Raw genomic sequence first — 15,319 nt, 5'->3', positions numbered from 1 at the left:
CTGATGTGTGCTTATGTTTGTACGCGCCTGAATGCTTCCACCTGACAGGCAGGAGTCTGTCTTGTCAGATTTACACACAATCCCGGTGGCTGCAGCCATTGGGAATGTGTGTAAAACCCCCGCTGTCAGGTCCGTATGAACCTGGCAGCAAAAGGGTTTAAGCACTCTTCATATAATCACTGAGTTTTGGTGAATGGCTTTCTTTTTGAGTAACAGCTATGGGGGTGCTCAGATTTTGGAATAAAATTTTTACATCTCAGACTTCTGATAGCTTGGATGTAAAAGATACATACTTTAACAAACCCTGGGGTCGTCAAGAAAAGGTGTATTTTGGGATTGTGTGAATTTAATGGCAGAAGAGGTGGTTAATATTTATGCACTCCAAGCGTCTACAACTTGCACCCCCCATTTTTCTGTTTCCCTCCCCCCCAACTTGCTGCAACCTGCTGAAGACACAACTTCTCTCACGCTCTTGCATATCTGGCACATTCCCCACCCTCAGTTCTCCTGTTTGAATATAACTGCACATTCTGATTTTTATGCCCCAAACTTGTGTAAATTGTGGGTTCTGTGCTGCCTGACACTATTTTCCTCCCTCACCCCCCCCCCCAATGTGTTTCTAGCAGCTTGGACATCCATGGACATCCTCCCAGAACTAGACAACCGCGCTGTAGCCAGCTTTTGGCTATAACACGGTAGGGAATCGGTTATATTCAATCAGCCAGGACACCTACAGCTGTCTGAATACCTAACAGTGATCACATCTGATGAGATGCAATCACTGACTGGCCAATAATTTTCCTCCCAGCTCCTTCAATTTGTGGCTTTTGTGGAGCTGGGTGGTACTAAGGCATGTATGGCAGGCTTTAGGTTAAGGCTACATTCACACTATAGTGTTTCCTGAATGCGTGTAAAATCGCTGTCTTTCTACATGCATAGAGTAGTCCATTCAATTCAATGGGCTGTCTTACATGCAACAAGGTAGCTCATGCACTTATTTGAGCTTCAAGTATTGCGCATTTTGTTGCGCATAAAGCACGGTTTAGAGTGTTTGGGGTGCAATTAGCAATAAATGTCAACACAAGCGTGACACGTATTTATGTACACTATAGTTTAAATGCAGCCAAATTGTTTCTGGTTAAAAATATAAACACAATGTAATTACACCTAAAATGCACTATTTGAAGTGCAATCTTGTCGTTTGCCCCAAGCGGCATATTTCCATTAACATCCCTATTCCAAATAACCATTTAAGGAAGGGAAAACGGATGGCATTCAGTATATGTATATACACACAGTATAAAGTGGCATATTTTTAAACCAGTCAAGTTGACATTCACTGCAGTTAATTCTTCCAGTTGCATATGTTTTAAAGTGACAGTGATTAATTCACCACCAGCGAATGTTTTATGGAAGAAAAAAAAAAAATCACATTCCCTGTTTCACAACTATACCCCGAATGTGGTTGATAATACTCGTGAGCCAAAATGTGATACTCCCCTTAACGTGATAAGTGAATAACTAGAATCATAAATAGTTAATGGTGCATCAGCACTTTACACAATACTCATAATCTGTGCCAAAACATAAACATAAAACATAGTATGTATCTACATATACGTGCCGCGCTCCATAATAAAGTGAACAACTCATATACTAGTGATAATTCAAGTAATAACGTGAACAAAATAAATGTGCTTCAAGCAAGTGCAACATATAGTGCATGTCAAAATAATGTTCATCCAATCTGTAAACCGGTAATATAAACAGTCCTCTTTATACTTCTATAATATTTCAGTGACAAGTGGGTGTATTGTGCCACACTCCCCGTGCTCTGTGGATAGGTGTGCGCTCACCTCCTTGTTAGCCAGACAAGCTGGCTAAACACACTTTTTTGTCCTCATATAATAATCTGCTCAGTAAAATGACAGCTCAGTCACAGAGCCCTACCATGTCCTCGATCCCCTACAGTCCGGCTTCCGTCCCCTACACTCCACCGAAACTGCCTTACTCAAACTCTCCAACGACCTGCTAACCGCCAAAGTTAATGGCCACTATTCAGTGCTCCTACTCCTTGACCTCTCTGCGGCCTTCGACACAGTCGACCACCCCCTCCTCCTCAAAAAACTACACTCCCTCGGCCTCAGAGATTCTGCTCTCTCCTGGCTCTCATCCTACCTATCACAACGCTCCTTCAGCGTTACCTATAATGCTACCACCTCCCCCTCACTCCCCCTCTCTGTTGGGGTCCCTCAAGGCTCTGTCATCGGGCCCCTTCTCTTCTCCATCTATACCTCCTCCCTTGGCCAACTCATACACTCTCACGGCTTCAACTACCACCTCTATGCCAACGACACACAAATCTATCTCTCAACCCCCCACCTCACCCCCTTGGTCTCAGCCCGAATCACACACCTACTGAGCGACATATCAGACTGGATGTCACTACACTTCCTTAAATTGAACCTCTCCAAAACCGAGTTTCTTGTCTTCCCCCCAGCCCGGACACCACCCCCCATTGATTTCTCCGTCACATCCAACAACGCTACCATCAAACCCGCCCTGCAGGCCAGAGTACTGGGTGTCATTCTGGACTCCAACCTATCCTTCCAGCCCCAAGTCCAATCTTTAACAAACTCGTGCAGACTCCACCTCCGCAACATCGCCAAAATCCACACGTTCCTAACCCCAGAAACCACTAAACAGCTCATCCACTCCCTCATCATATCACGACTCGACTACTGCAACTCCCTCCTCACTGTCCTGCCTCGCCGCTGGCTATCCCCGCTTCAGTCGATCCTGAATACGGCTGCCAGACTCATTCACCTTTCCAACCGCTCTGTCTCCGCCACCCCTCTCTGCCAATCCCTCCACTGGCTTCCGATTGCGCAACGGATCAAATTCAAAATCCTAACGCTGACGTACAAAGCTTTCCACCATACTGCCCCGTACTACATCTCTGACCTAATATCCAAGTACCGCCCAGCACGCACACTCCGCTCCTCACAAGACCTCCCTCTCTCTAGTTCCCTGGTCTCCTCCTCCCATGCCCGCCTCCAGGACTTCTCCAGGGTGTCACCCATCCTCTGGAACTCCCTGCCCCAACCCATCAGATTATCACCTACTCTCCTCTCCTTTAGGCGCACCCTGAAAACCCATCTCTTCAGGGAAGCCTACCCCACCCCCTGCTAACTTGCCGACCTCCTCCACTCTTCCTACCGCTCCATTCCCCACAGCCATCTCCTCCTGTGCCACCACCCCCTCCCTCCTAGATTGTAAGCTCGAAAGAGCAGGGCCCTTGATCCCCTCATGTTTTGCATTGTATTGGTATTGTTCTGTCACATGTTCTGTCCCCCTTTGTAATGTACAGCGCTGAGCGAACTATTGTCGCTTTATAAATACTGTATAATAATAATAATAATAATGTCCATTAAAATGAACAATGTAAACAACTAAAAGCAGGAAATTGATCAGCAGTATATATGCAGTCAGGATACTAATTAGATGTAAGTGTTGTAGTGGTATATTATTTGAATGTATTTGCAGTAAACAAGAATTAATCACACATAGATTACTTTGTGATTCACTGCTAAAAAAGCAACCCTAGTGTACTCACAGAATTACTCACCTGTTTTGGAGACTCTGAGGTGAAGTCAGGATGAGTGAGAAGAATATCCATATCCCCACTAGAGTCTGCACCTAAAGGAAACAAAATAAGCAAGTTTTCAGGAAATGTAAATTGAGATGAATACAAATGACAAGGTACCGGAAAGCTTCTTGGGCAAGCTTTAATCTACCAAGAAGTGCCAGGGTTTAAAAGATCAGAATGGCCTGGGATCTGGTCATAGCAGCATGGACTATAGGCTGCTGCCACTGCTGCCTACACTGGATACAATTAATAAAAATGTGGCTCACAGATCCGCATCAATGTAAACCTAGCCTCAGCGCTACTCTCAAGTGCCCTCAGTGCTGATGCCTTGACAGTAGGGTATTGGTCTGGAAGAGTCAGAATTTCAAGGCAGGCTGCTTTTGCATGCATGCATTTGAGAGACAATGTGCAGTGAAATCAGAGTAAGCAATATCAGGAGAGAAGAAGAGCCTGTACACTTAACTGTGCAAGACTGAAGTAGGGAGCCTGCAATGGGCAAGTTTAGGAATAGCTCTTATGTATTACAAACTGATAAGGAAAGAGCATTTCAAATTTGAAGGATGATCAAAAAGGGAACAGGTGACCTGGTTAACGGCAGTAAAGGAATATGTAAATCCAGTACTCTAGCTATGCTGGGAACTCAGCCTGTTTTCCTCCAATGATCAGACTTGTGCTGACACGTTTCCCCCCCCCCCTGCACATCCATTTATTGGGAAGATCAGTGTGTTGCAATTGCTCTTCCCCTAGCTTATATGCAGCTGAGAACAGAGGGTATGTGATCACTTATAAAGAAAGGGGGGGTATCTAAAATGTTTTTTTATATGTATACAAAAATGTTGTGCTTTCATTCCTATTTTAAACAGAATGGGTTGTTTTGGTGATGTTCAAATATACTTTAATAATTGAGGAAAAATTGAAGAACTTAGCTGCCATGTTACCTGTACATATTTTTTTTGATTCTGACTGGAGTGTGTCCTTAAAGCCATGAGCTGCACTGAGCTATGATAGTGCCTCAATATTGATTTGTTAATTGACTTCCACCAACATATAGCCCTGCTGTATGTATAACTGTTGTAAGGACATTAGACTGCATGCTCCATCAGGGGCAGGGACTGATCTATATGTCCAATGATAAAAAAAAAAATTGATGGATACCTCTTCTGAAGCTACCACATACTGTGGCGATGTACTCTGAATCCAGATTGTTTACTTTTTCAAGAACAATTTCCTAAAAAGAAAAAAATGTATATAATTTTTGTGACCATAAAGAGGACAGAAAATGGCACTTGATAAGGCCATATTGTGTACTGGATTAGCCTCTGTGGTAAGCAACTATGACAGGATGTCTGAGGATGCTATTCTCCTCTAAACCCACTACACGTTACAATCTCCTTTAGATCCACTAACTATGTAGTACGAAGGCTTCCCGATTGTATACAATTTCACTGTATAGTATAGGTAGATCCTCACATTACATAGTTACAATAAATTTAAATAAAGATTGTACAAAAACTGTACGGTCAGATTGTAATGTGTATGGTGCGCTTGGGGGAATCAATCCCATTGCCACTCCTAGAAATCAGCAGGAAAACCCCACTGTTACTCTTAACCTCTCTGGCGGTATTCCCAGTGTAGCTCGGGGTAGAGTTTCAGTACCAAAAGCGGTATACCCGAGCTACACTCGGGCTTACCATGCGGCGTTGCTCAGGGATTCCCTGCAGCGCTTACCTTGTCCTTCGCTCCTGCGATTACCTCCTGCAGCGTCCCCGGCCATCCCCTCTGGGCCGATGCCGGCATCCGGCTTCCGTGTTCTGGTCCCTGTGACGTCGGGACGTACGGGGGCCAGAACTGGCGGCAAATTTAAAAATTTTAAAAACTGTCATTTTTTTTGTAAACGAATATTACATAGCAAAACATTGCTGTTTCAAAGCATTTCACATACATTTTGTCCCTAGTGCTTTGTCCTGTGCCCTGCCTGCATTTTGACTGTTCTTTCTGCCTTCAAACTTAGAAAAGTCCATGGCGTCCAAAAAGCGTCCTTTTAGGTCAAAAGCGGTTTTAGACTGGCTAGAGAACAGCGATAGTAAATCAGAACCACTTGCAGAATTGAGTGATAATGATTCGTGGGGAAATTTGTCATCAGACACTGAAAAAGATTTTGCGACTTTTGTCAGTGATGTGCGAACTTGGCGCTATATTTCAAATTTCAGTGTTTTTGGTTTGATTATATTATTGAATTAAATTTATATTATTTTTTATGATTATTTATTAAATTATAATTTATGATTTTGTGTTTCAAGTTTTATCATACCCGGGATGTTTACTAGACTCTTGCTCGGACAGATTTCAGTGAGTTATTCCTAAAAATTACAGGCCTACAATATAAAAACGACATATTTCCATGCAAAGTAATGGTACCGCTTTCAGCACCAAAATTCTGAAATAATCATACCGCCAGGGAGGTTAAAGAAGAACCAAAGTCACCAATTTAACCATTTCACAAAAGAAAGCTCAAGTTAGAAATGTTGAATAAAGGTTATAAATCAGTAATCAAACATACCAATGTTACTTTCTGCATTTACATTCAGATGACCTGCACATGCACAGTGTATGCTACATAGAAAGCAAAGCAAGCAACAAAGCATGCCTCTCATGATAACTATCAGTTGCCAGTGTGCTTATGTCAGCTCTCAATAGATCTTTCAAGCTCAGAATTAGCTGGTGACATAGCTGGTCATGTGTGCAGCATCACGGCAACAGCAGATCTAAACAGGGGCCAAGATGGCACCTTCCTTGGTGGGTTAGAGTGTTTAGTTTTGTTTTAAATGATGGGTTACTTTCCTAACAGAGATCCCTTGTGTACGGGCATACCACAAAAAATCTTTTATTTGCTGGTGATTTTTGTCCGTATAAAGACCTAGTCAGGTCAAAAATGTGATGTGGTCATAAACAATGCTTGCACACATGTATTATATTCACTGAATGGACACGACATTACCTGCATCTTAAGAATTTCTTCTCTGGGAATCCGCATCTCAAAATCCTCAAAGTATCTGAACAAAAAGAAGAGGGAGCCTGAATTCTTCATCTATTCACGCAGACACAATTACTAATTGGTTGTAAAGGCTGGACGTTTTTTACCTTAATGCTTTGCCTTAACTGTGTCCTTTCTTGATCAAGTGCTATGCCCCTCTGCAGTAGCTCTCTCCCCTCTCTGCTCATAAAGGCAGCAGCAGAAATCATTGGCTTCTGCTGCTGTCGAATTCTGTGAGCAGAGAGCAGGGGGTGATTGGCCACAGCTATCACATTGTACAGGGTCACGGAAATTGGCCCTGTACCATGTGATCACTGTGACCAATCACATAGATCACAATAATAAACAATGCTATCATGAATGGATACCATTCATGACAGGTGTTTACTAATGGACGTGTTCGCTGTGATTGGTCACAGCGATCACATAGTACCTGGGCCAATGACAGCAGCCTGGTACTGACAACTGTTATCTGCTGTGTCTCGTGGACATCCTCCCGGAACTAGAGAGCACCCACCCAGTCATTTATGTACATTGACTGGGTGGGAAATGGTTAAAATGTATCTAAACCCAAAATCAAATGTGTAATATACTGACGTTTACTCTCTATTTCTTTTTATATGGGGTCGGCAATTGGTAGATTACAGAAGATAGTTTAGAAAGTGATGGGACACTGCATTTCTGGTAAGTTGAACAGGTTTTTTTTGCTGCACTGACTTGGCTTTAAAAAAAGAAAAGGAAACTAAGGCAGTCGGTTCAATATATTACAGGTTTGTTCTTGGGTTTAGGAATCGTTTAACTATTATATGATCATTATGCAACATCATCACTATTTATGAAGGTGGACAGCTTGACTACAGTGATTAATCATTGTATTTTCTATACTGAGGAAAAATGAAAAGAAGCTTGCTGGTCATCATTGCTATTTTATTTGGAAGTTTCTTTTCTACAGCTAAACAGGCCAGTTATATGTGTATTCCTCCTTCAGCATTGTAGACTTCAGCTGGCCTTCTGCCTCCATAATGTGCACACCAGCCTAGTCTTCAGCTGCACTACAAAACACCTAAAGCCAGGCCTCACTCAGTTTTACTGTACACAGTTTATGCTACTGCTACCATACTATATACTGCAGTCTGGCCTCCCATCTACCTAATGTAAACGTCCAGGATCTACCTCCTCCATGCTGTATTCTGCGGCCTGGCCACCGATACTATACAATGTGCCTTGTCTCACACCTCTGTACTTTACACTGACCCTAGTCTTCAACCTCTGTACTACACACTAAGCCTGGTCACATACCTCTATTTCATACAGAGAGCCTTGTCTCCTATTTCTATAGTATACACTGAACCTAGTCTCCAATCTCCATACTATACACTTGGCCTGGCCTACCACTTCAATCATATACAGCTGCTTTCCATCTCCATACTATATATTGAATCTTGTCTCCTACCTTCATACTATTGATTGAGCCTTGTCTCCTACCCTAGAACTATCCATTGAGCTTGTCCTCCGCCCTGTATACTGTACACTGAGCATGTCCTCCTGCCTTTATACTATACACTGAGCGTATCCCTCCACCTCTATACAGTACACTAAGCTGGGTCTCCATTCCATACACATTAAGCTTGGGCTCTCACCTCCATGCTATGCACTAAGCTTGGCCTATCACTTCCATAGTATAAACAACAGCCTGTCCTCCTATCTCCAATCTATACATTGTGCCTGGCCTTCTACTTCCACAGCATACACAATGGCCTGGCCTCCCATTCCCTTACTATATGGAGTCTGGTATCCCACGTTTATACTTTATATTGCATTTGGCCTCCCACTTTCCTAGTATGAACAGCAACATGTCCTCCTATCTCCATACATGAGATGCATTCTATACAACCATTATGTACAGTCCAGAGCATCATACCCAACTTTAGGGATCTACGACAATGTTATTCAATGTTACTCACTTTAAACCAATCCGTTGATGATGGTTTAATTTATTTTCATTGTTTCTTAGATCTGCAGAGATTTAAAAAAAAAAAAAAAAAGGTGATGCATTCCCTAGACAACCAGAACTTAAATACTGTATATGGACTTCAGGCAGGCCTGCACTAACTTCTAACTACTGTTAGGGCCTGCCTGGAAAGATAAATGCAGCGTGCTTTAACCACTTGCCTACAGGGCACTTATACCCCCTTCCTGGCAGGCCAGTTTTCAGCGTTGTCGCACTTTGAATGACAATTGCGCGGTCATGCAACACTGTACCCATATGAAATTTTTAGCATTTATTTTAGACAGAGCTTTCTTTTGGTGGCATTTAATCACCTCTGGGGTTTTTTTTTGCTAAACAAACCAAAAACAACTGAAAATTAAAAAACAAACAAAACACATTTTTTCTTAGTTTTTGTTATAAAATTTTGTAAATAAGTGATTTTTCTCCTTCACTGATGTGTGCTAATGAGGCTGCAGTGATGGGCACTGATAGGCTGCACTGATAGGTGGCAATGATGAGGCACTAGTAGGTGGCACTGATGGGCATTGACAGGCATCACTGATGGACACTGAAAGGTAGCACTCATATATGGCATTGACTGGCACTGATAGGCACTGTTAGGCGGCACTGACACGCACTGATAGGCGGCACTGAAAGGCAGCTCAGATGGGTACTGATATGTGGCAATGATGTGCACTGGTAGACATTGATATGTGGCATTGATGGGCACTGGAAGATGGCATTGATGAGCACTGACAGCTGGCATTGATGGGCACTGACAGGTGGCACTGCTGGGGTTACACTGATTATCAGGGCACACTGATCATCAGTGCCCTGATGATCAGTGTACATGTCCCCTCCGAGGAATGCCGATTACCGGCTCTCCTCTCAAGCTGTCAGCGCGACAGCTCGTGAGGAGAGAAATGCCGATAACCGGCATTTCCCTATTTACATGCGATCATCTGTGATTGGACACAGCTGATCACATGACCATGTTCCTCATGGTAGGATACCCTAGTATTGTAGAGGGACCTAAAAAATGCACAAAAGACTGAAGAGATCTCCGGAGTGGCAGTTACCACAACATCTGGAGGTCTCCGCAGCTCAGAAATGTAAGTCCGAGGATTCTGTGCCCTCACTATAGTAGTCAACAAATGACCCGTACTTTCCCTCTCCTCAAAGTATGGCTGCTGGAGAAAAAAAAATGCTTCTGTTCTGCCTTCTTGAGGGAAATAGAAGCATAATCCTGTTGCAATTGTTCTCAGTCGTGTAGGTTAACCATCGTGGGATCAGCGAGATATCTGGTCTCAGCCTGTAGAACTTGAGTATTTAGGTCACGTTCCCATTGCTTAGAATGCTGCTTCATACCAGCAATCTGTGCTATAAGGACACCTCTTAAATAAGCCTTCAATGAATCCCAATATGTTGAGGAGGATACAGACAATTTGTTAGCAACACTGTATTCCTGAAGATCAATCCGTATACTTCCGGGGGAGAGAAGAGTTAACTAATAAGGATTCACCTTCCAAAAGGTATGATTGGGACTTGACCTCAAAAACAATTTCAGGACTAAAAGGGGAATGGTCAGAGAGACCTCTAGCAGCATAGGCAATAAAAAAAAATGAAAGTTAATATACCAGTTGTTCCCAAGGCTAAATCTATTCTCGACAAGGATTTATGGGTACGTGAGAAGCATGAAAAGTGTCTCTCAGTAGGGTGTTGCATTCTCCAAATATCTACCAATCCAAGCTCCTGAATATATTTAGCAAAAGGCTGTGGTTTGTGAGGGCCCTGGTCCCGCGGTAGAGCTATACTTATCCAAGGATGGGTCACCATAATTATTAAAATCCCCCAACAACAACCACGGGACATCTGGCTTGTCTAAGGCAAACTTTATGAGGTCCCTAAGGACATCAGGTGAATAGGGAGGAGGAATATAAATATTAGCCACCAAGTATGGTTTCCTAAACAAGGTACAATACAGAAATATATATCTCCCTTTCACATCCCTTTGGACCTGGCTGCAGGAGAAGTCCACCACATTGGATATTAAGATAGAGAACCCTCTAGAGTAAGAGGTATAAGTAGAGTGATATTGAGTACTAAAAGTAGTGCGTTTTAAATATTTTAGAGTATCTAAGCGAAGGTGGGTCTCCTGCAAACAGATCACAGAAGAAGAATGACATTTCAGAGCAGCAAACACAGCCTGTCGCTTGCTAGGATCACAGAGTCCTCTCACATTCCAGGATATCAAAGTGTCAGTCAGAGTACCCATAATAGGCCAGCCAAAATAGAGTATAGCAAAATGTCCCGCTCCAACTAGCGGAGCCAAAAAAGAAAGAAGAAAAAAAAAAGGGGGGGGGGAGGTGCATTGGGGGCCTCACGGCATGGAGTAGAATGAGGGGCTTCAGGGCAAATAAAATCAGTACCTTGAAAAGACCAACTCTCACTGTGTTTGAGAACATCTGACATGCAGACCTCCGAAAATTGCACTGACCTCCGGCCCATATCATCAAATGTTCCACCCGATCAGGAAAAATCACAGGCCAAAAAAACCTCCAAAAAAAAAAAAAAGAAAATAACTGAAAACCATAAATAGAAAAATTACAAATGGACTATAAAGAAACTTGCTTCTCGCAGGAGCCACTACCTAGGGGGCCAGGTGACCAGGGAAAAAAAAAAAAAAACTTGTGCTGAATGCGCCTGTACTAGGCACTATAGAAAAAGGAACACTATTCGCAATGGGTCTATATATCTGCCTAAGCCGAGCTTCTCAAATCTTCCAAAATAAACAAACAAAAAAAATGTCTTTCTTCATCGGGGTTCAAGGTGGATTAAAAGAGCAATCGGGATGCTAATATGTATCCAACCACTGGGTAGCAGCAGCTGGGGTATCAAAAAAATAGGTAGTATTATGAGCAACCACCCGAAGCCTAGCCAGATATAGCGTGGAGTAATTGAGATCCAATTGGCGCAGCCTTCTCTTCGCATCAGAATATTTCACACGTTGGTGCTGAACTTCAGCTAAGAAATCAGGAAAGAAAATTTGTGAGCCATCTTCAGAAATGGACCCCTTCTGCCTTGCTTTCTGTAGAATAAATTCACGGCCTTGATAATTAAGCATTCGTATGAAGAAAGTTCTAGGAGGGGCTCCCAACGTTGACGGTCTAACCGGAACCCTATGTTTCCACTCCAAATGTAGCTATGAGCCAGCTTTCCACAAAGTCCACCAGATTCTTACCGTCCTACCATTCAGGGAGACCCACAATTCTGACATTATTACGGCGTAAGCAATTTTCCAAATCCTCCAAACGGTAGTCATGGCTAGCTAACTTCTGAGTAGTAGACTTAGTAGATTGTAGCATGGGGTGAACAGAGTCCTCCAGCGCACTAATTCTATCTTCCACAGCAGTAACCCTTTCTTTAAAGTTACGTAAATCATGTCTGATTAAAGAGATATCTTCCCGTAGGCACTCAAAACCCTGGGTTAAAGTAGCAAGAGTGCTATTACAGGAGGCAATTGCCGACATAATATCTTTCAATGTCGGTTCAGCATCGCTGACAGGGATGGAGTTAGGATCCGTATCAGGGTTACTCACTGCACCCTCAGGGGAAGGCCACGTGGCCGCGTCTTCCTCCCAGGTCGGGGAATGAGAGGCTGAGGAAGGAGCAGTCCCCGCCAGGGGTGCCGATGCACTGGGGCGGTGGCATCACAAAGCTTCTCCTTTATGGAGTGCTGTGGCTGGGGCCCGGCGCCATCTTGAGCAGAGCAGTTGGCCACCACTCCCTCCTCTCTGTTCTTCTTGGTCATGTGTCTGGAGTAGGAATGACTAGCCCCAAGCTTTCCGGGTGAGTCAGGACAAGGGTGAGTAGTCTAGCCCGACAAGACAGGATGAGTCCCAATGTAGAAGGAGAAAGTCAGGATGGGAATGGAGAGCTCTAGCCCGCATATACGCTCACATCGTTGGCCAAGCCACGCCCCCCTTTCATCATTTTTTTAAGATGATTCATATTAAACGTCAGCATTTAGATGCATCCTTTGGTTTATTTGTCAAATACAGAATAAGTGTTGCAGAACCTCTTTTGCTCAGGACTATACAGCAAATAAAGCTGTTTGTGAATGTAAGAGCCTGCCTTTCACATTCACCAACCTCTGTTCTCTTATGCAGAATTAATATTTATCTACGACAAGCTGCAGATTGCTCTCCCTTTCCTAAATATACATTTTGAAATGTGCAATTGACCGTAATAAAACTTAACTATTTTGTGACCAGCTCCTAGGTCACTTCAGGATGAAACCACAGCACATGGCAGGGTCGCACGCATCCGACATACACAGAAGGGTGTCAGATGTGAAAATTCTGCTGGTAGCATAGCTCTGCCTGTGCCATCACCAATATCAAAAGGTTCCACAAACTGCTGGTGCGACAGTGGGCTATAAAGTATCTTACTCTGCATTTTTTTTTCTTAGAAAGGTGTTAGTCACATGAAAGTGACTAAAGTTGAAAATCTCACCATAGGAAGGACACTGCAATATACTGCAGCTTACCAGTCCTTAGATGTGGTAGCTGCATTTGTTTGTGTTTTTCAAGGCTCCCTCCCCCCCCACATTATTTTGACCTGGTAATTCTGCTAGTAACACACCACCTTCCCTAGGGTGACAATGCTCACTCACTCTACTTTTTTTGCACTTATTGAACAGATCCTTTTGAATGGTATATTTAACAGACCAAGAGGGAGTAAGTTTACATCAGGGGTTTTCCAAACTTTCTAAACAAAAGGGCCAGTTTATTGTCCATCAGACTTTAGGGGGGACGGACCAGGTCCAGTGGGAGTAAATAATATGAAATATAAAAGATGCGGCGCAATATCACAAGTATTTAAGTGAAAAAACATCCAAGATATCAATATAGTGGTTTTAAGTGACTAATGTGATCCTAAACATTATGTCACAAGCAGAGTAACATGCAGTGCAAAAACAGTCTTTGTGATAATTTCTCTCCTTCAAAGTGCTGCTTCCATGCGGTGAACGTGAGAAGGATAAGGCTGTGCACTCACCAGATGCACAGTGTAACTGCGCATTTAGAGATAAGTTATCTCTACAAGATCCACTGATAGCTCTTAAAGGTCAGGTCAAGCCAGATATTCCTCCACCCGCTGGATGTTGCTGATAATCCACGGTCTCTCTCTTAGGTGGCTCTATAGGTGATATGTGACTCACCAAGGGCCATGTTTTAATTCACCTCATGGTCAGTGTTTGTTTGTTTATCCTCACCTATGTTATACTGCATAGAATAAAATCTTTTAAACGGTATCACGCTATTGGTCTCCTTTCTTTGTGGCCCTTGGTGAGTCACATATCACCTATAGAGCCACCTAAGAGAGAGACCGTGGATTATCAGCAACATCCAGCGGGTGGAGGAATATCTGGCTTGACCTGACCTTTAAGAGCTACCAGTGGATCTTGTAGAGATAACTTATCTCTAAATGCGCAGTTACACTGTGCATCTGGTGAGTGCACAGCCTTATCCTTCTCACGTTCACCGCATGGAAGCAGCACTTTGAAGGAGAGAAATTATCACAAAGACTGTTTTTGCACTGCATGTTACTCTGCATGTGACATAATGTTTAGGATCACATTAGTCACTTAAAACCACTATATTGATATCTTGGATGTTTTTTCACTTAAATACTTGTGATATAGCGCCGCATCTTTTATATTTCAGTTTTTGTAAGGTTTATTGGTATCCTTTTTGATGCTGTGGCTGCTTTATTTTTCATAGCGCTCACAACTTCTTTTATACTTGTTTAGGATCTATACCATTTATATTGTTGAGCAGCTTGAATTATTCTGTTTATCTCTAACCTATATTATGGCATATATCTTTGAGATTCGGTCTATGAGAAAAGACATACCTGATGATGTGTTTGTTATTGATCATGATACAGAAGACCTTAGGGGTCTGTTTATGCATTTACACAATTTAACGTCAGCAGAAATTAGGACACTTTGGGACATCTCTTTCCTTGAAAGATATATTAAGGAAGAGATGGTCCCACGTTCACTTAGATGGGAAGTGTCCCCAGAAACTGACGATATAAATGGTACCAATTTTTTAATTCAACTGGGTTGGATTTACTCAAATTTTTAATTTTAAGCAAAAAGAAAAAACTGACCCATCTTGATATAGAGATCAATAAAGTGCGAGAAAAATTGTTACCTTATAAAGATAAGGAGGAATATAAGACCGAATCTAATAAACTAAAAGTATTTATGGATAATTTAGATAAAGAACAAAAAATTAAGAAACGCAAAAAATATGCAAGGGATCATAAAGACTATTCTGAGAACCAAGTTTTCAAATGGCAAACTAGAAAAGAGGAAGTGTCTAATGCTTCACAATATAGCCACACTGCTCCTCCACAAACTCCAAAACCATATAGAACCAACCAATCTCTTCCACAACAGGGGCAACATAGAACACCTAAAAGGCCTTATAACAACCAAGGGTATAATATACTTATTGATAATAGATATACACCCCTTTACTCTCTGCCTGATGAGAATGTCGGGTATAGGGACTATGGGGGATACCCTAAACAAGGATATGGGAGTAGAAATCATAAGGGTTCTACTAAGTACACA

At 42.6% G+C, this 15,319-nt stretch overlaps 1 protein-coding gene across 1 annotated transcript in view; it reads right to left on the bottom strand.

The window, feature by feature from the left end:
• Positions 1–15,319, bottom strand: part of POLB (DNA polymerase beta) — a 47,017-nt gene that overhangs the window by 10,485 nt on the left and 21,213 nt on the right. The window contains exons 7-10 of the mRNA XM_089670248.1: positions 8,648–8,699; positions 6,648–6,702; positions 4,805–4,877; positions 3,629–3,699 (exon numbers count right to left, since the gene is read on the bottom strand). Of these exons, the coding sequence (XP_089526374.1) occupies positions 3,629–3,699; positions 4,805–4,877; positions 6,648–6,702; positions 8,648–8,699 (251 nt within the window). The remainder of the gene's footprint in view (positions 1–3,628; positions 3,700–4,804; positions 4,878–6,647; positions 6,703–8,647; positions 8,700–15,319) is intronic.

Source organism: Staurois parvus, unplaced genomic scaffold (genome assembly GCF_062004578.1).
Source record: "Staurois parvus isolate SC_StPar_1 unplaced genomic scaffold, SC_StPar_1.0 ptg000088l, whole genome shotgun sequence".
In the NCBI taxonomy this organism is placed as follows: Eukaryota; Metazoa; Chordata; class Amphibia; order Anura; family Ranidae; genus Staurois; species Staurois parvus.
The sequence above is the reverse complement of the archived record's forward strand: the minus strand, read 5'-3'. Positions and strand labels throughout refer to the sequence as shown.